The 24475-nt window shown below is 42.5% G+C and overlaps 1 protein-coding gene across 2 annotated transcripts in view; it reads right to left on the bottom strand.

The window, feature by feature from the left end:
* Window positions 1-24475, bottom strand: part of IQGAP1 (IQ motif containing GTPase activating protein 1) — an 80718-nt gene that overhangs the window by 25381 nt on the left and 30862 nt on the right. For both annotated transcript variants that reach the window (XM_055817874.1, XM_055817884.1), the window contains exons 7-26: window positions 23632-23745; window positions 23065-23243; window positions 22317-22407; window positions 21656-21819; window positions 18944-19028; window positions 17615-17778; window positions 17088-17248; window positions 16430-16554; window positions 13693-13856; window positions 10961-11051; window positions 8423-8590; window positions 7923-8065; window positions 7423-7593; window positions 4398-4481; window positions 4228-4299; window positions 4057-4126; window positions 3326-3534; window positions 2181-2336; window positions 1861-2024; window positions 430-654 (exon numbers count right to left, since the gene is read on the bottom strand). In XM_055817874.1, the coding sequence (XP_055673849.1) occupies window positions 430-654; window positions 1861-2024; window positions 2181-2336; window positions 3326-3534; window positions 4057-4126; window positions 4228-4299; window positions 4398-4481; window positions 7423-7593; window positions 7923-8065; window positions 8423-8590; window positions 10961-11051; window positions 13693-13856; window positions 16430-16554; window positions 17088-17248; window positions 17615-17778; window positions 18944-19028; window positions 21656-21819; window positions 22317-22407; window positions 23065-23243; window positions 23632-23745 (2800 nt within the window). The remainder of the gene's footprint in view (window positions 1-429; window positions 655-1860; window positions 2025-2180; window positions 2337-3325; window positions 3535-4056; window positions 4127-4227; window positions 4300-4397; window positions 4482-7422; window positions 7594-7922; window positions 8066-8422; window positions 8591-10960; window positions 11052-13692; window positions 13857-16429; window positions 16555-17087; window positions 17249-17614; window positions 17779-18943; window positions 19029-21655; window positions 21820-22316; window positions 22408-23064; window positions 23244-23631; window positions 23746-24475) is intronic.

The raw sequence follows: 24475 nt of genomic DNA, 5'->3' as shown, positions 1-24475 counted from the left end.
ACTGCAATGTCATGCTTCTCATCCAGAAAAAGAGGTTTTGTTGGCTTGCAAAGAACACCTAAATTTGCACAAGTTATGTAAGACATGAACAGAGACTGACACGGAACAGATTCCCAAGCACTACTTCTTATCATGATTTCTTTTAGGTTAGAGGGCATCTCATAGCTAATTATTAAGTCAACATAGGCAAACACCAAAGACCATTTCTTCTTCCATCTCCTAATGAGATCCCCTTTCAATAACCTCAACACCACTGCCAGAACCTGATCTTTAGAACTCTCAGATGAAAGCCATCTTGAGGGGATGGAAAGGCCGGTATCAGTTGGACAGATGCACATAGTGAAGCCAAGGATGGTTTGGAATGATTAACTGAGCCGTGCAAAGCAGCCAAGCAACTTTAGAAAAACACAGTAGTAATGGTTCCCATACCTGGCCTCGCCAGTTTGAGACTCCATCTGGTTAACCCAAGACTTGTAAATATCCACTGGGTCAGTTTTGATATTGAGTGATTTGTCATCGATGATTTCCTTCACAACTGGTGCCAAGATTTGCCTCAGAGCATTCTGACCACGGGCACCACGGTTGAAACTTACCACCATTTTAATAACAGTAGGATTCCCAGTCACAATTTCCTGTATTTGGTCTACTTTTGATCTGAAGAAGAAAGAATCTGTATGAAATATGAGGTATGCGTAATTCTGTCAGCTTTAGATACACTTCTCTGCATAAAACAAACTGTTATAGAGCATCACCCTCACAAAACAGATGATGGATTTGTACTAAAATCTCAATACAGCAGTAAGCTACAACATTGTGTGAGAACAATACTGGAACACTTCTCAGGACGCATGAGGCAAGAAACTTATGACCTCTGTTGGGGAATTCCAATGCAACTTGCCAGTAGTCATCTTGACAACAATCAATGCAAATGCAATTGAACACTCTATTTGAGAGCACAATTAAAAAATATAGAGCAAGCAGAGCACGGTTTATGTAGAGAAGAAAAATAATAGTAGGTTTCTTCCAGTATTTACAATAAGAAAAGAAGCAAACAGACAACAAAAGCCACTCCTAGTATACTCCTATGTGAAATACAGTGGCAGAGAACAAAATATCTACATTTCTCTGGACTATTATTCCAGGCATGAATTTAGCGGGGGGGGGGGGGGGGGGGGGGCGGCGGGGAGGGAAGTGTCTTTTAGAGGTTATAATATGTTTCAGGGCATATACCACCTTCATGCTTCACAAGCATTCCAGAGAATGCTTGAAGAGTAGTTCCTCAAATTTTTTTTTTGTGCGTTCTTCTTCACAGCCAGTTGTGCAGCTCTTGCACTGTGAAGAAGTGAAGTCCTGTAACACCGAGCTCTAAGGGCCACCTCAAACAAAGCATGCCTGAGGACAGCCGGATTCCCTAACTGAGAGGAAACAGAAATTCCAAACAATAAAGCCTCTCTGTTTTGGCCTCCACATCAGCTTTTGAAAACTTAAGAGCGCTTAGCATTAGCTCTCCCCCTGGCTTGTAAAGCCCGAGTTTGCAGTTTGTTGGAGGTGTTTATAACCAGACACTGGAGAATTGAAATTAGACTGAATTTTAGAATGACTCTGCAGCAGATTAAAAGCAGCTGCCATGCTGAGCAGTGAAATCTTGACTGAAGTTAAAAGCCCTTGTCCTCAATGGATATACTTAAATCTTCCTTTATAGACTACATGAAGAACAGATATGATATGGGAAGAGGACAATGAAGGGACAGGTTAGCATTATCTGCATATTAGCAAGAGATGTAACATGAAAAATGCCTCAATTTCAGAAATTGCCAAAACTGATTCCACAGCAAGAACATGCTGTATGCTACCACGTACTTGATCTCTTCCTGCAATGCTGTTTGAAAAAGCCGCAACAACAGGTATTCCTCTCTTTGATTGGAAGCATAATTATACAGCGTGAAGATGACGGAATCCATGAACTTTGTGGATTTGTTTTGAGGCATCTGAAAGATCAGCTTGGCCAAGTACGTTGGGTTAGTCTACAACAACAAGAAAAATTATTTAGTGTGCATGTTTACACACGACATCGCTAAGAACTATGGTGGCTCAAAACTACAGTACACCAGCAAAGACTGTGCCAAGACATACAAGCCTCTATGGCAAGAGGTCACCGAGCAGCGTTAGAAGCTGCTTACCTGAAGTAAGTAGAAGAGATGCTGATAGGCTTCCAGCTTTTCTCTCTTCTCTTTGCTCAAAGCTTTCAAACCTCCCCTTTGTTTGTTCAGCATCATCATGTCAGACAGCTGTTCCTTGTTCTTCTTGGTAAGCTTTTTGCTGTGAGAAACGACATCCTAGAAAGAAAGAAAAGGGACAGTTTCCCCTAAGTATTTTATAACAGGCAATATTGGAAAACAGTTGCATGTGAAAACCCACTTCTCTTGCACGTGGAAAGGCAGGGTCAAGATATGTCTGGGGCTATTAAAGTGAAGCAGTATTTGCTATGACAGTGATTTCTCCGACTACAAGTACATGTTCTGCTTTGTCCTTGACTTTCTGAATTTGCCTGAAACCCTAGAAGTTAGTCACTCTTGGCAGCAATTACTACCAGAGCTGGTAGCATCCTGAAGATGCTTGAAAATGTTTTCCTTTTTAAATTGGACTTAAAACCTATAAATCCTGTTTCATACTCAACTAGCTCACTACTTCTACATACTCTGACAGCAACAGCACTTTTCACTGCAGGCAGCAGCCCAAAAGCTGCAGCTTCCTTTCAAGATGAATTTCACACCAACTGAGATTTTACACTGGGAGGAGCCTAGCGTCATACCATCCAGGACCAAGTGAAAAGCTTACCCAAACTTCAGCTTGAACAAAAGGCAATGCTGTATCAGCAAGAGCTTTTTTTTTGTGAAGTTAATCATGTCAGACAAGCGATAGAGGGGGCCTCCTTTAACCAACTAACACCAAGTGGCACAAGCACATCTGCTGCCTCCAAAATCATCCCCCTTGCTGCAAGCTTGTGTGGCACTGTCACTTGTTTAACCTCAAAGCCTCCAAACACACAATCTGTTGCATTCATCAGGTCAAGATAGTCTGATATCTGTTTATCTCTCTTAGCTTCAGGTCTTGTTTCTCCCCCTACTACAGTTTTCCTTCTAGGGAGATGCATACTAAATTAGTGGCATGGAGTAAAAACATACTGGGAGTAAAATCTGGAAGTCTGAGGCAACATTTTCCACTGGACCTGAGCAACTGACATCCAAGGCCAGGAACTTTCCATGTTAACTACTGCTGGGCTCAGCTCAATCTGTAGTTGCTCTTCCATCAGCACGTTCCCTACCTGCAATGTAATTTTGTTTTTCACCAGGAGACCAATTTTGATGTCCATGAGATTGAGGTCATTTTCCAGTTGCTGATTGGATCGGATCAAGGTTACAACTTCCTCACGCAGTTTCATTAGCTCAAGCTCCTCCTGAAAATCTTGGTCACTCTGATCGAGCAAGTGGACAAATTTCCGAACTACAGCCATAGGTGGGTTTTCAGCATTAACTAAAAATAGGTAAGAAAACATCAGGGGATGGGAAACAGAAGTGAATACATGCCTTATCTATCTGTGTTTAAACAGCACATGTGGCAGACTTGGCACTGTTAGGTTTATGGCTGGACTCTATGATCTGAAAGATCTTTTCCAAACTAAATAATTCTATGATCAAGGAGCAACCAGAATAAAATCAGCACCACAATGTCTGAACAGCTTCTGATATTTTGGATTTCTTGTCTTAAGTAAATCATGAGAGAAACAAATAGTAAAGAGCAAAGTCAGTATCAGCCTAGGGTAGTCCACACCACCAAAGTTAACTGCAAAGCTACAGCTCTATTTTTCAGCAGCAAAAGCAACAGCTGGAATCAATTTTTCCTTCAGCCTCAAGAACCACCTACTCTCCACGCTGTCCTACCAACTTCATCCCGATCGCTCTTCAGAACTGTCCTGATGTTATACATCACACTAGCAACTTCCCTGGCAAATGGAGATTCGAGGCACATCAGTTTTATCCTCTTGGGAATACTTACTGAGGGTTTTATAGTCTTCTCGTGCTTTGTTTGCTCGGATAAAGGCTTGAATTTTTATAACATCATTTATCTAGGATTAAAAAAAAATCAAAATAAAATAAGCACTTGACCTCATTCTGGAAAGAGTACAAAAGTCAGGTATTAAATTAATTTAACAAGATAGCCTCTTACATGGTTTCTGAAATACTGCAGGCGATCTCTGTAACGTCTTCTGGCTTGATACATCCTCGTCATTGATTGAATCTATAGAAGGGTAACCAAAATACTCAGATAAAAACCTTTCCAACAAAGTTCTTTACCCAAAAGGTCTACCAAAAAACTCATCACAGAGCCTTCACTACCTTCACTACTTGATCCTTTTGCGCTCGCAGGTAATCCAAACGGATTTGATATGCCTTCCTCTGCTTGTAGCCACGCCACTGGGACTGAAAACAGAAAGGCACATTTTTCTAATTAAACAGAAGTAATTACAAATCTGAGCTTCTTTCTGCTCTTCAGCTTCCAACTTCCCTTCTGGCCATGTAAAAGGTGAGGGAGACATGCTTATCTTATTCATGAAATAGACAGTGTGAAGCATGAACTACTTCACCAGCTGTACTCGTGAGAGACGGGAACGACCTCCGTGAAGAGCCTGGGCCTTCCGAGGCACAGCTGGAGCCGAAGGATGTAACTAAACAGTCAAGCTGACAGAAACTGTTCTACATGAGGATTATGTGTTAGATGCTGCTGCTGGCGAGAACAGTGATGTAACATTATAAGCCTTCAGCACAGACTTGCTGCTACTGGTGCTTGGAACAGAAGTTAGGCAAGAGTTTGGACTACACTTGAAGGGAGTGTTACTTTGAATAGGCTGGGAGTCATTTTGGGGGTTTTGTTGTTTTTTTTTTCAAATATACACACAGAATGCATGCTACTTAGGCAGAAACAAACACACACACAAAGCTCAAACAATGAAGTGGTAATAGGGTGCAAAGCATCTATTTAATTTGCACACATTTCAGTTACAACACCGGAGAAAGATTTTTTTCATTGCTGTCCTGCAAATGCACCAAACCTCATGCTGAATTACCCCACCATCTCTTTCAGGTCCTCAATCCTCCAAATCCCTGGACAAATCTGAAGAGAAGAATAATCTTACTCAGGAATACTGAAAATCATGTTTCTGGAACTCCAGAAAAAAGATTTTATGACTTCTAGACTACAAGGATGCCATGAGGTTATGCAGGGAGAAAATCAGAAGGTCTAAAGCCCAACTACAACTTAATCTGGCTACTGCCTTAAAAGACAACAAAAAAAAAGGTTCTGTAAATACATTAGCAACAGAAGGAGGGCCAAGGAGAACCTCCATCCTTTATTGGATGTGGGGGGAAACGTGGTGGCAAAGGATAAGGAAAGGGCTGAGGTACTTAATGCCACCTTTGCCTCAGTCTTTAATAGGAACACCAGTTGTTCTCGGGGTGCCCAGCCCCCTGAGCTGGAAGACAGGCAGGGGGAGCAGGAAGCCCCCGTAATCCAAGGGGAAATGGTCCGCGGCCTCTACACCACCCTGACACACACAAGCCCATGGGGCGGGATGGGATCCACCCAGGCGAACCGAGGGAGCTGGCGGAAGCGCTCACCAGGACACTTGCAATCATTTCTCAGCAGCCCTGGCTGACCTGGGAGGTCCTTCAGCTGGCTGGAGTCAGCAAACGTGACACCCAGCCACAAGAAGGGCCACAAGGAGGATCTGGGGAACTGCAGCCCCGGCAGCCTGACCTCGGTGCCGGGGACGGTCATGGAGCCCATCGCCTTGAGTGCCGTCACGCGGCACGTGCAGGACAACCAGGGGCTCTGGCCCAGCCAGCGTGGCGTCATGAAAGGCAGGTCCTGCCTGACCAACCCGATCTCCTCTGACAAGGTGGCCCGTGTAGTGGATGAGGGAAAGGCCGCGCATGTTGACTACCCAGGCTTCAGTAAAGCTTTTGCCAGTGGTTCCCACAGCATTCTGCTGGAGAAACGGGCTGCTCATGGCTCGGACAGGCGTTCTGTCCACTGGGTAACACCGCCTGGATGGGTGAGCCCAAGGAGCGGTGGGGAGCGGAGTCACATCCCGCTGGCAGCCGATCACACCTGGTGCTCCCCAGGGTTCAGGTCAGGACAAGGGGACCAAGCGCACCCTCGGTCTGCAGGTGACACCCAGCTGGGTGGGAGTGCTGACCTGCCGGAGGGCAGGCGGCTCTGCAGGGGGACCTGGGCAGGCTGGACCGATGGCCCAGGCCACCGTACGAGGTTCAACAAGGCCCAGTGCTGGGTCCTGCCCATGGGTCACACCAACCTCACAGCGCTGCAGGCTGGGGCAGAGGAGCTGGAAAGGACCTGGGGGTGCTGGTCAGGAACCAGCTGAACATGAGCCGGCAGCGCATCCAGGTAGCCAAGGCGGCCAACAGCATCCTGGCTTGTATCAGAAATGGTGTGGCCAGCAGGACCAGGGCAGTGACTGTCCCCCTGTACTGGGCACTGGTTGAGGCTGCATCTCAAATCCTGGGTCCAGTTCTGAGCCCCTCGCTACAAGACAGACACTGAGGTGCTGGAGCGTGTCCAGAGACGGGCAACGGAGCTGAGGAAGGGGCTGGAGCACCAGTCCTATGAGCAGCAGCTGAGGGAACTGGAGGTGTTCAGCCTGGAGAAAAGGAGGCCCAGGGGGACCTTATCGCTCTCTACAGCTGCCTGGAAGAAGGCTGTAGGCAGGTGGGGTTGTCTCTTCTCCCAAGTAACAAGCGATAGGACAAGAGGAAATGGCTCTGGTGCAACTTGAGGAGGTTTAGATCGGATATGAGGAAAGATTTCTTTTCTGAAAGAGTTGTCAAGCACTGGACCAGGCTGCCCGGGGAAGGGGTTGAGTCACCAGCCCTGGAGGGATTTAACGGATATGTAGACGTGGTTTAGCGATGGACTTGGCAGTGCTGGGTTAACGGATGGACTCTATGACCTTAAAGCTCTTTTCCAACCTAAACGATTCTATGATTGTCTTCAGTTCTGGAGGAATCGCATCACATGGCATTACCACCATGAAGACATACAGCACACTTCATATTGCCCTATTCACAACACACTGAATCTGGTAATAAAATTATAGGTAAAGCTTCCTCAGATAAGTTTTTCTCTCTCCAATTCTGCCTGAGAAGACGTTATTGATTGTATATGACATGGAAAATAAATAATAAACCAAAACTCTTTGGGAGATGGAAACGCCTTTAGATATTTTGTAAAATCATGTGAAAACAACTGCGCTGTAACTGAACTGAACAAAAACTGTCAATGAGCTTGCGTACTGAAAACAACTGCAGGGTACAAGTTTAAAACATAATTAAAGAATATCACTACCTGAATGCAAGTAATTGCTGGGACTTGTTTCTTCAAAAAATTCATTCTTGAGTTGAATTCCTGGCGAACAAGATATCCTCGACAGCAAGCCTGAAGCTTCGTAATTAGGTTCTCATTGGCCAGCCAGAGCTGCTCTCGGTTGTATGCTGCAGTGACTCCAGATATGGTGCTCTGAATTAGTATCATGGTAGGAAGAAGAGCCAGAAAGAGAATGGAGATCCAAGAAACAGGATGTTACATCAGCTTTCCATATTAAGAGACTTCAAGTTTGTCTTTCAATAAACAGCACACCATGGCCCTGTACCCTTTTTACCAACAGGACAAATTTTTCTAATTGGGACAAGGAGTTTTGACGTGCACAATCTGATGATGCCCAGTGTAATGAGTTACTAAGCTTGTTAACATGACTAACATTGAGGCATTCTCTCAGAGCTGCATTAAGGATAGGAACGACAGGAACATCAACTTTTCAGAGAAAGAGCATGTATTATCTACCCTACCTGTATCTCCTCCCGTGACAGCTGTGTATCATTTTGCACAAATTCCGCTGGTTCATCCCATCCTCCCTCTTTGGTCCGCAGGTTATGATAATAATGATAGCCTCCTCTCACCCAGTGTTTCACCCATTCACTGCCGTTGCCCCCTAAGAGCAGAAACTGCAGTGTAAGTCTCCAAACCACACAAGCGTCTTATCTTTCCCACAAACAAACGTTACAACTAGGAAATCCACACATACAGATACTCCTTTCTCTAAGCAAGAGGAGGAATGTTGTTTCCAAGCCCCTAATGATGTCATGCAAGAACTACCTAAACACAACACATTCTACAAGCAGAGAATGTTCTACTATTCACTTTTTTTAAAGCCTTAGTTCACAAAGCATCCACAATTGCCACCTGTAACACAAGACTCCTCCCCAGAGGCTTTTTTTACCTCCGGTACTGATTCCACATGCAATAATCCTGAATTTATTTCACTAACAGTTAGCTACTTGAGGTTTACCTGCTGCCATTTTTCTTCTCTTGACTTCTGACAGCTCTCGCTGATACGTCTCGGCACATTCTGGAGTGACTCCATACAGCCCAACATCAGGTGAACGCAAGGCACTCAGGGTCTGGCTAACAACACCATGGTCTACTGCTTCGTTAATGGCCAGAATTCCTAAGGAGACTTTAATAACATAAGGAAGCAGGTTATCTTGGCATTCAGGGGCTCAGTAATTCACAGCAAACACAAAATGACAGAACAGAGCAAGGCAACAGGAACACACACTTACAGTTCCTCTGTGTGTACATACACAAACATTTAAGTGTCTATAAATACAAAATATAAATAAAAAACATCAGACAACTTGCAGTATAAAGGCCTATCCAGTATGGAGTGTCCAGCCACAGGTGGTACTGCACCTGACAACACATCACTTGTGTGCCCCAAGTCCCCCTGTGGTGCTGATTTACCACCAATATTTCTCAATAAATTTTAGCTCTCCTCTGACATTCCTTAAGGCAGTTCCCTCTGGCAGGGACAGTCACAACTCAAAAGTGGCCTTTTCAACAACTAGTACCATCCATCCCTAGTGAAAAAGAAGTATGGAGAAGTTTGCAACCAAGTCAGAAACCTGACTGGGGAAAGACAGGGGGCAGAGGAAGAGAACAACAGCAACATATCATTGCAGGGCTACTCCAGAAATGCAACTCAACTAGACACGTTCACAAAGCACAGGAGTCGCACTGACAGAGCAAACACAAAATACAGTCACTTTCAGCACTGGGTAAGACGGCAAAAATGTGTGTTCATACATGGACAGATAAGGGTGTCTGAAGATCTTATTCAGGTTTAAGGGCACATACATTAATCCTGCTTTTGGCCAATGTTCCTTGGCATGACATTCAAGCTGCTGCTTTGCCAAAGTGCGCAGTGGGTAGGAAAATGGTGAAAAAATGGCACTGGTACTGCTGGGAACAGACAGTAAGACGGGCAGGTAAAGCTCTGACCTACTCCCTCGCATTTTTATTTTTTTTTTAAGGCAGTTGACAAGGCAATTCTCTGACCAAATAATGTCGTTAAAAACAACTGAAACGGGCTCCGACACAAACGCATCGTGTCTTTTGGAAGAAAGCTTTTTGTGAACTTGTTGATTTTTGTCTCTTCTAAAACAGCTACAGATGAAGAATACAAATGGACAAGGCATGAATTTAAAAGCAAGCTCACTTGTGCACAAACAGAGAAAGGACAAGAGGAGTTAACCATGCCAGAAACTCTGCATATCTGATACACAGATTCATTAAGAACTCATGTTGGAGGGCAATCTAGTCCAATCCCTTTCCCAAAGCTGCGCTAGCTTCAGGACTTTGACAGAGTTTGGAAAATTTCAAAGGACAGAGATTCTGTAGTCTCTTTGGACAGCCTGTTTCAGAAGGCACCAGATTCCAGACTCAGATGAAACTTTTCAGTTTCCAGTATGGTTGTCTGTTCAAAGCAAAATCAGAGGGGACTGACTGTGCATCTTTGACTAACTCTAAGCATCAGCCTAATGTCAAATTAAAAAGTTTTGAAAGTGGGAAGTAAGACATTTTATCAGCACACCAGAGATGAAGAAACAGAATCAAGAAAAATATAACGTGAATATAAAGAGAGAAAACAATCAGTTTACTAATACTGTACAAATCAAGCAAAGCAAGCAGGTGTAAATGTTGAATGTAACAGAAAATTAGAGATGTAGAATACATGCAAAGAGAACAATATCGTATTTTAAAAGTATATAAAAACAAGCTCTCTGAAGCATGCAGTACCAAGCAAACAAACAGCATATGCAGAAAACAGGCCATTAGAATATATCAGACTACTTTAAAAACCCTCGTGTTTTCTTGAACAGAAAGCTTCTGTCAGGAACAACAACAAAAAAACCCAACACTACACACCAAAACCCCGCACAAAAACAAACCAAAAAACCTCAAGTTAAGCAAAGAGTAGCAATTACTTCGTTGTTTCTGGAGACAGAAATGACATCATTATATAAACTGGGATGTAATGATGGGTGAGCCAGTCCATCCGCAAAGCACGCTAAGGAGCAAAGGTGAGTATTGATGTGCATTATTGTCTGCATTTGAAAAACGTGCAAGCTAGTCTAGAAATAATAGCACCCAGACAAGACAGCGTGCCACACAAACAAAAGATAATGCACACTGGAAAACACCATTTAAATTCTGCATGTGAACGTTCTCATAGCTAACTAACCACCCACAGGCACGCACCATCAGTTGCAAATGACAAACAATTTGAGAAGAGATTTGCCCAATGAAGTAATATGGTCACACACAAAACTGCAAAAATGGCATAACCTCCCCAAAGATAAGAAATTAATATTTGAAGAATCTGACACTCACTCTTCAAAGAAAAATTACTACCCTAGAAGCACATAAGTGCGTTGGATTCCCTTTGCCACATTTACATGACATTTCAGGCTCCCAACCTTTCCTTAAGTAACCAGTATTTAGTTGATAATGGGGATTAATTGCAACACGGTGTGACAATACTTACATCTCTCCGACTCCTCTGTGTCCTTGTTAGCCCTATGAATCCCATCCTGAATTTCATCTAGCCAAAGCACAGCTGTTTCATCCTGTGTGTCCTGAAGAGAATATGATGAGAAAAATATACACAGCATGAGGAGAAAAGTATCGCTATTTTTGCAAAGTAGAATAACCCATACTCAACAACGGACTATACAGTGATTTTCCGTATCAGAGGGAATAAGAAGCATTTTGGTCTTTCTAACTGACTCCAAGACAAGGACAGCATGTGCACTGGTGATTTGCAGACTACTATGGCATTACCAGGCTCGGTACCTCCCCCCAGTCAAAAACTCTTTCCAGAAAACGGAACGAAGAAGAAATTCTGTCAATGGGAGTCACTCTGATAAGCAAAGAGAACACAAGGCCAGGGACTTGGTACCAGTTAGTCCTAAAGCTGGACTTGCTAAGAGGACACGACTTTCTAGGAACACAAGTTAATCCTTCGAGAGAACGCGGCTACAAAGAGAACAAAAACCTGCTGATGCACATCTGTGTGCAGAAGCTAAAAACTCTCAGGTAACGAATGTCACATCAGGCTGTTCTTGTGTCTGCCCAGGGAAGTTCACAGGCCCGTACAACCCAGCAAACCAAAAAGCATCGTTCATACTGGGCTGGGTGTACACACAGCAGGCAAAACTGATTTTAAGTCTTTGTTTTAACAGATTGCTCGTCAAGGAGCAGCACTCATACAGTGTCCTGTTATTTTGGCTGGGATTTGAAGAAAATCAATCAACTATCGTTACACACGGAAATTTGAGAAGAGGAAAGTAGACAAGTGTTTAGCAAGTCCAAAAATATACATAAAGAACAATGACCCAGCAGTTGCCAAGCACAGCTTCTCCCCACCCACTGTTGCTTCCTGTAGGTAGCTACTGAAAGAAATGGTAAGACGCAACTGCCACCCCTCCGACAACTCCGGTTGCACAAAGGCAACACAGGAAACATTTACTTTTGGTATGGAATAATAAACACGCCGCACAAAAGACCCACTATTTACAGTGTTCGAGAGCTTTAGGGCCAGGCTGAAAATGAACATTTCCTTACATGCCCTCCACATTTTTCCCACTATTTGGGAGGGTCAAGTGGCACGTTTAATGGATCTCATTCAGGAGGCCAATGTGCCTCTCATGGGCAGGTTTCATCAGTCCCACAAAAGTAACAGCAACAGCAAAACTGTGTTTTCTAAGTGGGGGAGAATAATCAAAGAAAATTTCCTCTACTGCAATCTCCACCAGAAGTCAACCCCAAGAGTACTGAAACCATCCCGTGCTTTTCTACAGATTTACCATTCCAGGCTTTCTGGAAGGCACACACAGCAAAACATACTACAGGATTTACTGTTTTTTTCCTCTCTCTACTCACCACACGAAGAAATTTGCATCATACAGCACTCCCCATTCACATAAGCAACTGAACAACATCTTGTGGTGAACTACAATCCCTCTCAGCCCCGAAGTATGGAAATCACTAGTCAGTAACAGCTGACTTCAGATAGTGACTATTTTCCCCACAACGTTACTTTATAATACAATCTCTCGATCCCTGACAGTGCTGCCACGCTGCCGGGAGCAGCCCCAAGATGAACATATGCCTAAATAAGGCCATTTCACGCCAGCTCAGAAGTTACCAGCATGGGCTGGCACAAGCTTAAGCGCACACTAAAAAGAGTTCATTATTTCATTCTGACTCAGCGGGAGGAAATGCTTCAGCACAAAATGGGTTCCTGATGAACATTAACCCTTTCAGGGCCCTTGGGGGGAAGCTGCTTAATGATTTTCATCAGAAACTCATACAGTTTTCAGCTACTGCTATCCTGTCAACACAATTATGCAAAATTTTGCGTTAGTATTAGAGCAATGAGCTCCACAGCACACAAAAACCCACAAACCACCCTCAAACCACTGAAAGCAGATGTCTGCTACTCTGTAAATAGATGAGAATAAAAAAAGTAAAAATATCAGTATCCCGCCCACACTACTCAAACACGCGCACTCTCATCCTCTCTCCTAAACCTGGAAGATGAGACTTGCTCTTCCTCTCCCCATCTTCATCTTCACATTCAGTTAGTGAAAGCGGCAACTATGTACAAGTAGGTAGAAGTTCCCAGCTAATAAGACAGACAACTAAGGCTCAAAAAAATCATTACCAATGTAAGCGTCACTGGGTAAACAACAGGAATCAGTATGTTTTGCTAGTAGCATGTATTTTGCTTCATTTCTTTTTTCTAACTTATCACAGATTTTTCACTTCCAGGAACTTTCTTTTTACCATATAAAATTATGCCTACAACTACAATAACAATAAAATACAAAAAAACCCCAACTTAAGCTTGCAGGAAACAGTCAGAAGTTCAGAACTCCTAGAATGAATGTGGTGTCCCTGCAGAAACAGATGAGGCATATTATTTCTTAGCACAAATATATGTATCTCATTCTGGACCTGGGATTAGCTGTAAAAAGTCATCTCGTGCAGTTAATATCCTTGTACCCATCTCTGCAGTTCATGAAGATTAATACGGTCTGGCTGCAAATCTTTCTCTAGTATAGAAAGATTCAAACTCATTGGGTAAGATCAGTTGATGGTATGCAGAATGCCCAGCTCTCCACTTCCAGTTTTGATTCCCTGCTTTGAGGACCAGTAACAAGCCAGTTACACAGACGTAAAGATTTTTCAAGAGGTGCATTTAATTGCACTCACCTGTGCTTTCTCTCGCTTGGCTCGAAGTAGTGTATCCTGGTAATGCTGTGCTACCTTTGGGGCTACACCCTCCAATTTTGCTGCAGGAATCTGCAAGGCTTGAATAGTCTTTTTGCTGTCCCCTTCATCCAGAGCTTCATTGATAAGACCAATTGCCAAAATCCCTAGGGACAAAGATGTAGTGGGAGAAATACAAAGTTCCATTTCTGGTCAACAATAATCATAAGCATTGTTTCAGAAGAAAAATGCAGTTAGCCCTTCCTAAACCAAGTATCAGCTGAGAACTGCAATATGTTTAACAGAAAATGTTATTTACCCATAAAGAAAGTAAGACTTTCTCCATCTTAATAGTAATCATAATGCCTGAGCATTGCAATAAAAAAAAATTTAATAAAATCAGGGAGACTACAGGCAGGGACAGAACTGAGTCCTCAGACATCCAGCTCAGAGCCACTAGGAGAGAATTATCAAAGACCAAATGGCCAGAGTTCATAGGTTATGGTTTTCCAAAGTTCTGGCTACTCTAGAAAGAAATCACATGAAGCTAAAGATTTGCATGGAATACCATTTAAAAATACAGTCTCTTCATATTTTAGAAAACTTTTATTGAACATATGTAGTATTAGCCGTATTATCAGAGATGTGGATGCTATTCAAGCACAGTAAAATTCACCATTCAGCTAAATAAAAACAAACAAAAATATAGTTCGCTAAATGCAGAGTCTACCTCACACATGGCCCTACATACAGCAACCATCTCCTGCAAACCACAAAATAGCTTACGTTGAGATGGACCCTAAAGTCATCTGGTTCAGTTCCCTGCCTAAAGAAAGATCAATTAAAATCTGGTTTGACCAGTGCAGAACAAGATCTTTTAGATAAAAGCAAGTAAGGAGATCAGCGTGGGGATTTCCAATTTCAGTTGATGTATCTGGAGACTGTGACTTTTCTAGGCAGGAAAGAATACAAAACAAAAGTTCACATGAAAACCAGAACTTCTTAGGGAAGAGGTAGTATTTGGATTGATTAGAGATAAGTGAAAAAATGTAGTGGAGGACACTGCAAGGACTAGGATCACTAAAATAGTGGCATGGTTTCTGTCAAAAAGCAGATACGGTAACTGTTAGACTTAGGAAAGGGCACAGAATCTAAGCAGTAATTGTCTCTGACTAGATTGCCAATACGGGCATGGCAAGACTACTCCATGGAACAGCAGTATGTTCCAGTTCCTCACTAGACAGCTTTTTTTAATTTGAAACTATTTACAAGGATAAGGGAAATTAAAAACTCTATGCTTGTATGCCTTGAGGACCTTCTCAGACTCATTTAACTTGTTCAGGAGATAAAAGGTGTCCTTGCATAAGGGCAGATATGAAGCAGACCAACTAATTAAGAAATTCCTCATGAGAACAACTTATCTCATTACAGGATTTTCTGCACCTTTTTTTACAGTATAAGAAGCATTATAAGAAAGGGTATTGGGACTACACAAACTTTCAGACTTCTGCTGTGACCTCTTACACAGAAGAGATACATGAAGCTAGCATCTCGGTGTGTGTTTGTGTGGTTTCAACAAATCTGCTCACCTGACCCGAACAGGAAACCCAATGTCTATTTGGAGATCCAGGAAACAAAGTTAATCGAGATAGCAGGCTCCAAATTAAAATGTAACCCTCTCTAGAGTATAAGCTCTTTTCAAGGTGGAACACAACTCAACTACACAACAAGAAGTGGTAGAAGACACCTGTTTGTCTCAGTGTACAATATAAACTTCATCATCACCTCCACATTTGTGACAAATCTCTTCTGTCTTACGATGCAAGGCTTTGAGCTAAACATTACAAAGATGGCTTGGAAGTAAACGTCATGCTACCTGCCATATGCAGGAGGTTTCAGCACTGGTCATAGCCAAAAACAATGATCCCTTAACGAAACTGAAAAAAAATTAGTAAAAATTAAACCACCTGACAGAGAACCTCACAAGGACCTACCTAAGAATAGGTTTGCTTAATTGTGCTGTTTTCAAGGACTCCTCTATCTCTACTGTGGATTTTAATTCAACTAATAATGTCCTAGAGAGAAAGAAGAATTACTCCAATTTTCTGTTTTACTGAAGTTTTCATCATTTCCACTGCTAAAAGACACTTAGCAACATAACACTACTAAAAAACAGAAATTAAAAACAATGCAGAACTAGAAGAACCACAAAGGGAGAAGAGGAAAACCTGAAAGGAGCAGAGATTGCAGCCAAAGAGAGAACAGACTTTAAGAAAAGTAACTTCTACTGAATACAACAAATTAGGAAGGAGGACGGAGTACTCCAAGACTAGGCTAAAATTAATTCAGTGATTTTGCTAATATTAGTTTTCATTAAATTTGAGGGATTGAAGCAAAATTAGAAAGTGTTCTAGACTAATCCTAGGCACTGACAGCAGACAATGCATTTTGTCAGCCAAAAGTGGTTCAAATTTGCATTAGAAGGACTAACCACGTGTTTGGAGATACTGATTTCAATGCCATGAACACTCCTGACTGCCTGATCGCCATTAGCGGTCCTGCTGTCAAAGCCTTTTGTACTACAGACCACCAAGTCCTGCTCATAACTAAGATCATCTTAGATATCTGATGTATGACACAACTACAAGTCAAACAGTAACTTTGTGCATCGACATACACCTCGTTTTATCACTCCTTATGAGCTGGGATCAGCCTAGCATGAACAAGCAGAAAAACTTACTTTCATGTTCTTCATGCACAGCTATGTTCACACGATCAACACATGACTGGATATCATTCCATGTGATGAATTCATTTCCTTCTGCACGTGCTTGAGCTTTCAGCTTCATCAAATCATCGATGTATCTGTCAAAGAACAAAACCAACATATATCACATTGCAACAAGCTGGCCAGGGACACACAACACAAAAATTGTACAAAGTGTAAGAGGTAACACAAGGGTTGAAACTAGAACAAATGTGAAAGAGAGGAAGAAAAGAAAGAGCAAAGGCTGCGTGCAGGATGGTCAGCCCAAATGTGAAACAGTCCAAAGAGACACATCAAAACAGGCAAAATTGTCAAATAGACAAAAGCACTGTAACACTGAACGAGAGTCCAGGGCAAAGAACGTGGTGGGTGAGCTGGCGTAGTACCAGCAACAACCTAATGGCATCACAACACGGCTTTAATGTGAAATCGGTGAGAAAGCGTTGAGAGACAGCACAGAAATCAGACCAGTAAGAACAGTAATCGCAAAAACAAGATGGGAGAGCCAACAGAGATTCGATCAATACCATAAGAAATAACGCAGAAAGAATGTGAAGTGGGGAAAAAAGGTTCAGGAAGTCACAGAATGTAAACAACATCAAGGACAGACATGACTTCTTGAAATATCCACCTCTGAGAGTTCTCATCCTCAATGTTTGTAAGCCCTGTGACAGGACTGCTCAGCTGTTTCCACACTGTATTCACATCCCCTGAATCCAAAGCCCTATTAATCAGGGCCACAGAAGACAGCATCTCTACAGCAACAGATAATTCTGGATGGGTGAGGTTACCCTGCAACAGAAGAGGACAACAAATTAATTCCATGCGTTCTTTACAACCTATTGTTGCACACAACACAGAACAGTTGTCAGAACAGACATGTAAGAAAGCAAAGGGACAACCTTTATGACACAGAAGCAGAAAGATGAGAACCATAAAGAAAGGTAGAACACCAAGTAAAAGATTGAAGTAGAATCTTACAGGGCCAAGTAGCTCAAGATTCAGGGATTAAACTTCACGTCAGAACAGACTGAACACCAAAGCAGTTCTAAGAAGATTCAAGACAGGTTTGTTGCAGAGAGATATTGAACAAAACAGACAAGGTAGACCCAGTGATCCACACCAGCTTCCAGAAATAAGAGAGAACATGGTCCTTACTTCAGGGCTCTGCTGCTGCAAGGTGGCCAGCTCCCTTTGGTAAAGGTCTGCAGCAAATACATAAACCTCTGGTAACTGGGCCTCTGGATTCATCAGTTCTGCCACAGTCTTCTCAGCATCACCCATTCGAATTGCAGAATTAATTCTGGCTACTGCTGCCAGCCCTAGAAGTTCAAAGAGGTAGCATAAAGAATGAGGAAGGTAGACAGTCGAGTCCCCAGTAACAAGAACGCTTTTATTCTACTCAATAATCAGATAGCTAACAAGAAAAGGGATAATTCCCTTAGTTGCAGGAAATGAGCGAAGCTTTCCGATCCATGCTTCCCCAATTAGTCTCCCATTACTGCAGGCAACCAAAATACATAATGCCTTCTTTAAAATAAAGCTCATGTTTAAAACCAATACACCTTTTTGCTCGTTATCAAAGGACTGTTTCACAGTTTCAGTCTTCTGATAGTAAGAAGCCTTCTAATTGCAAGTTTTTGGATGGATGAGTAGTAGCAACTTTTTCTTCCTGCCCACATCTACCCCGCGTCTCTCCTGCCTGAGGCAGTAACAAGCACTCTATAGTGGGTAGCAGTGGCCAACTTTAAAATAACACAAGTAAACAAACGCTGAGCTCCATGCTGAACAACTAAGGTATGTTGAAGGTAGCCTCCTAGGTATTAGGCATTCACTATTTTCCTCTTGTGTTCTAAAACTCCTCTCCCCAGATCTCGAGCAGACTCCTTTCTACCTATTACAAATTGAACTAGTTGCTCCTGCACAGCCAGAACTGAACATTTTTTTTTTTTTTTTTTTTTTTTTTTCCTGGAGAAGAGAGTTATGCATGGTGTCAGAAGCATCCATCAAAAATAAACAGCCATTATGATCTGCATTTTATTTGCTACCTGATATTCAGAAACACTTAAAGGTTCTGTAGCTCAAACCAAGCAAGGTTTGCGTCAATGGTCAGCCGGTAACCTAGCTTTCACACCTCATGGAGCAATCCAGATTTCCTTCACAGCTCCACAGCACAAAAAAAATCACGTAAGCATCCTAGAAAAAGATGTTATTCAAGGTGGACGCAAAAGCTCCATAATTCTTAGTATTTCAAATTATATGCTCTTATCTCCAGCAGTATTTTAAGAGAAGGATAAAATACACTACAAATAAACAGGGCAACTGCCTCTCTTTAATGTTCTTGGCAGCTGTGAAGTACTTCAAGAAAATTCATAACAGCTTGAGAGAGACCTCACGTATCCCCACATAGACCTAAATATTGTGCTGTCTCATCCTTTTGATGACACTCATGGTCACTTTGCTGCAATAATTTCTGCTGATCCTTACTTTGCTGATACTGTTGCGCTGCCCTGTTAGCAGCATCCACTCCCAGCTGCAACTCTTCCTTCTGCAGAGGACCTGTAAGGCCAGCCTGAGAGAAAAAGAAGCCACAAGGGTCAAAAAAATGTCAGCTTATTAATTTCAAATAACTCAATAAAAAGAAAACGAAAGAAATCAACAAAAAACAGTTCTTCCTTAAAACACGCTTAATGCCACATAGCTTCTGCAAAGGACACCACACACATGAGGAAGACAAACCAGATTCTCCACTCATATGGTGAAAGGCTGTATGCGTACAGCCTGATAGCTTTTATAGTATTAGAAGTGCAGTCCCATGAACACAGCAATTAAAGACCCAGCTTCCAGAATTATAACACATTTAAGACAAAGGAGACAATTTTGTTGGAAAAGGCTGCCTGTACATGAGCTACATGCTAGAGTGAAATTAGTACTTGCATAGTTTGCCATGAAGTGACACAGTGATGCTCCATTTTACACCTTTACACGGTAAAGATGATAATTCTCCAAAAGCACCAACAGACCACATTTATGTAACAAGACCGTTCTGGAAACACATGCAATCTGACTTTGTAGTTTAGAAAATGGCTGAACTTGTTTTTTGTGGCTCCTAAAAAACCTGGTAAAAATCTTCCCTAGAGACACCTCTGGGCAGCTATGGAGAGTTTCTGCCATGCTGAAGCTTGGCAGGACGTTTTTAAGAAGTCCCCGCTTTTCCAATTTTGTCTTAATTGTAGGTCCAAAGAAACACAGCTTGTGAAGATCTTCCTTCAGAGACAAGTGACAAATCTTCTTAATAACAACAGCTGCAGGGCCGTGTGCTGTGGAAGTCGTTGTACCCTCACAGAAGGGACTAACAGCAACACACACCCCTCAGCTCGCATCATTCATGCGGAACCCCAGCCTTCTCAGCCTCTCTTAACATGTCAGATGCTCTGAGCCCTTAATCAGTTTCTCAGCCCTCACTAGACTCGCTGCAGTATGTCCATGTCTCTTGTCCTGCAGAGCCTCAGAACTGGGAGCAGTACTCCAGCGGTGGTCTTCACCAGCATCAAGTAGAGGGGAGAGGATCACCTCCTTCAGCCTGCTGACAACGTTCTTCCTAAGGCGTCCCAGGACACTGCTGGCTTCCTCTACCACAAGGGTATATTCCTGGCTCTTGGTCAAGTCATTGTCCACCAGGACCCATTATCCTCCTTTGCAAAGCTGCCTTCCAGCCAGTGTATCCCCAGTCCATACTTGTGCGTGAGGCGATTCCTTTCCCAAGTATGGGGCTTAGCATTTGTCTTTGTTGAACTTGGTGAGATTCTTAATGGCCTATTCCTCCAGCTGTTGAGGTGCCTCTGAGTAGCAGCACAACCACCTGCTGGTGTATTCACTGCTCCTCCCTGTTTCGTACAATCTGCAAACGTACAAAGGGTACACTCCGTCCCATTTTACAGCCATTAGTGGGTTGTTAACGAGTACTGGCCCCGGTACCAATCCTAGGGGTACAGCACTAGTGACTGGCCTCCAGCTGGACATCACACAGCTGATCACAACCCTTTGAGCCTGGCAGTTAGCTAGTTTTCAGCCTACCTCGCTGTCCACTTCGCCCATACCTCAGCAGTTTGTCTGAGGATATTATGGGATGCAGCGTCAAAAGCCTTGCTGAAGTCAAGATATACATCCGTTGCTTTCCTCTCATCTACCAAGCCGGTCATCTCATTGCAGAAGGCTGTTAGATTGGTCAAGCATCACTGCCCCTTCAAAAACCCAACACTGAGCACTCCTAACCGCTTTCCTGTACTTTGTATGTTTGTTGATTGCTTCCAGGATTATTTGCTCCATCATCCTCCCAGAGGCTGAGGCGAGACTGACAGACCTGTAATTCCCTAGATTCTCCTTGCCCTTCAAGACACTGGGGTGGCATTCACGCTCAAGTCCTCAGGAACTTCCCTCAATCTCCCTCAACTTTTAGAGGCTGCCTAGAGTGGCCTCACAATCACACAGACCAGCTCCCTCAGCACCCACGAAGGCAGCCCACCAGCTCCCTTGTCCAAGTTGTTTCAATGGTCCCTAATTTGATCCTCCTCTGCTAAGGGGTAAGTCTTCCTCCCGAGACACCTGACCCTGCTTCCATACACCTCTTGTATGCTTCCTTTTTCTGTTTGAAATGAGAAACTATGGTTAACCTTAGTTACAGAATCATTTAGGTTGGAAAAGGCTCTTAAGATCAAGTCCAACCATAAACCCAACACTGCCCAGTCCACAACTAAACTATGTCCCCAAGCACCACGTCTACAAATAGTGTACAGTGGTATTCCGCACAGTGGAAGTAGCGTATGCTTCTCTGGTAGGTGTTTCTGCCACACAAATATCCACATTTGGGCACTGATAATAGTAAAATGAGAGGGATGACACACCTATATTACAATGGTTCTATACAAATGTGAGTTAGTATTTTAAGGTTTGGTGAAAGTATTTTAATTATATATATATATATATACACATACAAGCATTATACTGGCCTTTCATATGCAGAGATGAAAACTAAATGATATACATGCTTACTGTATGCTTCTCTCTACTAGTGTTAACTTTTTCAAACCAACACTAAACTGTAAGCAGGTAATTAGCAAGTGATTAGTATGCAGTGGTATGGTAAAGGGGGGCAGGGGGAAAACCTCCTGGATCAGGGTAATCTAGACTTTTCCATACCTCCTGTTTCTGTTGTCTGTCACTCAAAAACTGCTTGAAATACCAGTCACAATTTTCACGTAGCAATCCTCGGAGTCCCAGGGCTGGCGTTGCCATAGCTTCATACAGTGCTAATGCATCTCCTTGTTCCAAAGCTAGGTCAATCTTTGATATGGCTGCATGTGCTAGCAACAGTAAAGCAGAGTTTTGAGAGAAACATTAAATGAGAAAGTCCCATGGTTTATATAACCTACTGCTCAAAAAGAAATACTCTTAGACCTGATAGACAGCAAATTAGGTATGCAATCCAAATGGAAGACTCTCAAAGTCAACTGCAAAGTAGTACTTTGAAAAAGGGGCTGAAGTTGGGAAATAGCATCCATTACTCAAGTTGAAAAACTTGGGGGGGTGGGCAGCAACACGGACAATCCATTTCCTAAATGAAGGGTAACAGAAGCCAAAATGAACTCAGCTTACAATTATGTACTAATAAGAAGTTAAAAAAAAAACAAACAAAAAACCCAAAAAACCAACAAACCAAGTAAAACAAACACACAAAAAACCCAGAAAAACAGGGCAGCTGCCTTCCACTTTTGTTAGCACTACAGAAAGCAAGAACAAGCAGAGGTATTGTTTTCCAGTACTCTTTTAATTAAGACTATTACTTCAGCATGATACCTACTGTTCACTTTATTGATGTTTCCCTGAATTTCAGCTTGAGTCAAAAGTTCCTCATACACATCTCTCTCTCTCTCTGAATTTTCAGAGGCAATCTGAAGATGAAATAAAAATTAGTGTTTCTACAGTTTCCTTTGCTCTTATAGATTGTTTCATTGAAAAGGTCAGGGAGGATAACTGTATCTATATAGAGTTGTGACAGGTCATAGATAGGCTACTTCTACACAAGCAAAAAGAAGCCCTAGAAGTAAATGCATATAAAGTAATATACTCATACTCTGGAACAGACAACCTAGAAACACCTTATTTCAATGTAATGGCTCTGTATGAACACACAGGAGAGCTCCAGAGCACAGAAAGCAGTACACATAGCTAGGCACTTGATACACAGCGTTCTAAACCAACACTGACCCCCTTCTGACAGCATCAGTCAGTTTTGCTCATCATTTCATTGCTCAGAAAACATATTTATATGACAATGCAGGGATAACACTGCCAACATAGAAAGACGGACGTTAATTCTGCATCCGTGTGGCCCGTATTTCAGACGGCTAAACAGTCACACAGCCAACTGCTGCTGTCTTCTACAACAGGAAGATTGGGGAACACACCAGAATACCACCAGGAGTAAACCCATCTAACACTATACACACAGGACTGTAACACACATTCTGTGAATTCTCCACAGTTTACACTGCAATACAAAATTGTAACGCATGCAAACAGATGGTTTGAAAGAAGAATTGATCTACCCTGTTTTTAGCATTCTCCATCTTGTCTTGCTTTGCTCTGTAGAGTGTGTCTTGGTAAGTGGATTCCAGTTGATCATCAAGATTTATTAGCATGGCATTAGGGTTCTTCATGGCCATGAGAGTGTCAGCTGGAACCTGATGGTCGATTGCTTCATTAATGGCAATGACAGCAGCATGTACTGAAAAACAAGTCGCAGTGTGCCAGTTAGTCCCAAACACAACAGCTCTGTTAAAAACTGAGAACTTAATTGGCAAGGGCAGAAGAATTACCTGGAAATACTGGGAAGCAAGAGAATTATCAAAATACCTCTCAATCCATCATTTGTTCTTGACAAAAAAGTCAGCCTACTTCCTAGCACAATACTGTAGCTAGTTAGATCATCATGCTCCAGAAAGAATAAAAATACACAAGGGAAGGAAGAAAACCCTCTTCCCAGTCTTCCAAAAGGCCTATCAAAAGGACTGTACTGTCTTACAACAGGGGGCACTAAAACTAACACCAAAAAAAGAAATACCTAATCTCCTAGTTTGACTAATTGCAGAAAACAAAACTACAATTTTTCTTACATGCTGCTTCGTCCACAGAAAGTTCATTTGCAAGAATTCCACCAATCTTGCTGAAGGCAGGCATCTGAATACCATACTTCTCCAGTTCAAGCCTCATGTTACTGATTTCCTCCTCTGAAACACACATTAAAACAGTGTTATATGGGCTTAAACACATCAGGAATCAGCCCTGCTATACCAACAACTATTGCCAAAAAAAATGTCTGATAACCACAATAAATTACAATTACTGTTTAAATAATACTTTGACTATAACTCAGTAAGTGAAACAAAATAAATGAGAACTGATAGACATTTTGCACACTTTCCTAAATCTACATTTCTCCCAGATTCTCATATGAGAATATACTAGTCTTTCTCAGCAGAAAACCACACGTGACTCACAAGGAGCTGGAAACAGACTCTATTCTGCGATGCCTCAGCTACAGCTGCCAACAGGTCAGGAAAATGCACAGGTAATATTTCAGCATTCCTCTGCGCCCCCCCCCCCCCCCCCCCCCCCGAGAGTCTATGCCAGAAAAGCAAACAGAGGATATCAAGACATGCTGCTGCTATATGTAGCAATACCATGTAACTCAAAAAGAGAGTTGACAGTTTAGCATTTTATAGGTGCAATCAACAACTGTTCTGCAGGATAATGGAAGTTTATATACCTTTTAAATGAAATGTGTGTGCTCAGGTGGGAACCTCACTAATGCAAAACACAGAATTTGACACTTTTGCACAAAATCAAGGAACTGAAACCTTGAGGTGGCACGTGGATGTGATACTTTGTGCTGGAATCTCCTGTTGCAGATCAGCTGGCAAACTCTTACTCAGCTAACGGCACCTCTACTTTAAAATC

This window comes from Falco peregrinus, chromosome 1 (genome assembly GCF_023634155.1).
Source record: "Falco peregrinus isolate bFalPer1 chromosome 1, bFalPer1.pri, whole genome shotgun sequence".
Classification (NCBI taxonomy): Eukaryota; Metazoa; Chordata; class Aves; order Falconiformes; family Falconidae; genus Falco; species Falco peregrinus.
The sequence above is the reverse complement of the archived record's forward strand: the minus strand, read 5'-3'. Positions and strand labels throughout refer to the sequence as shown.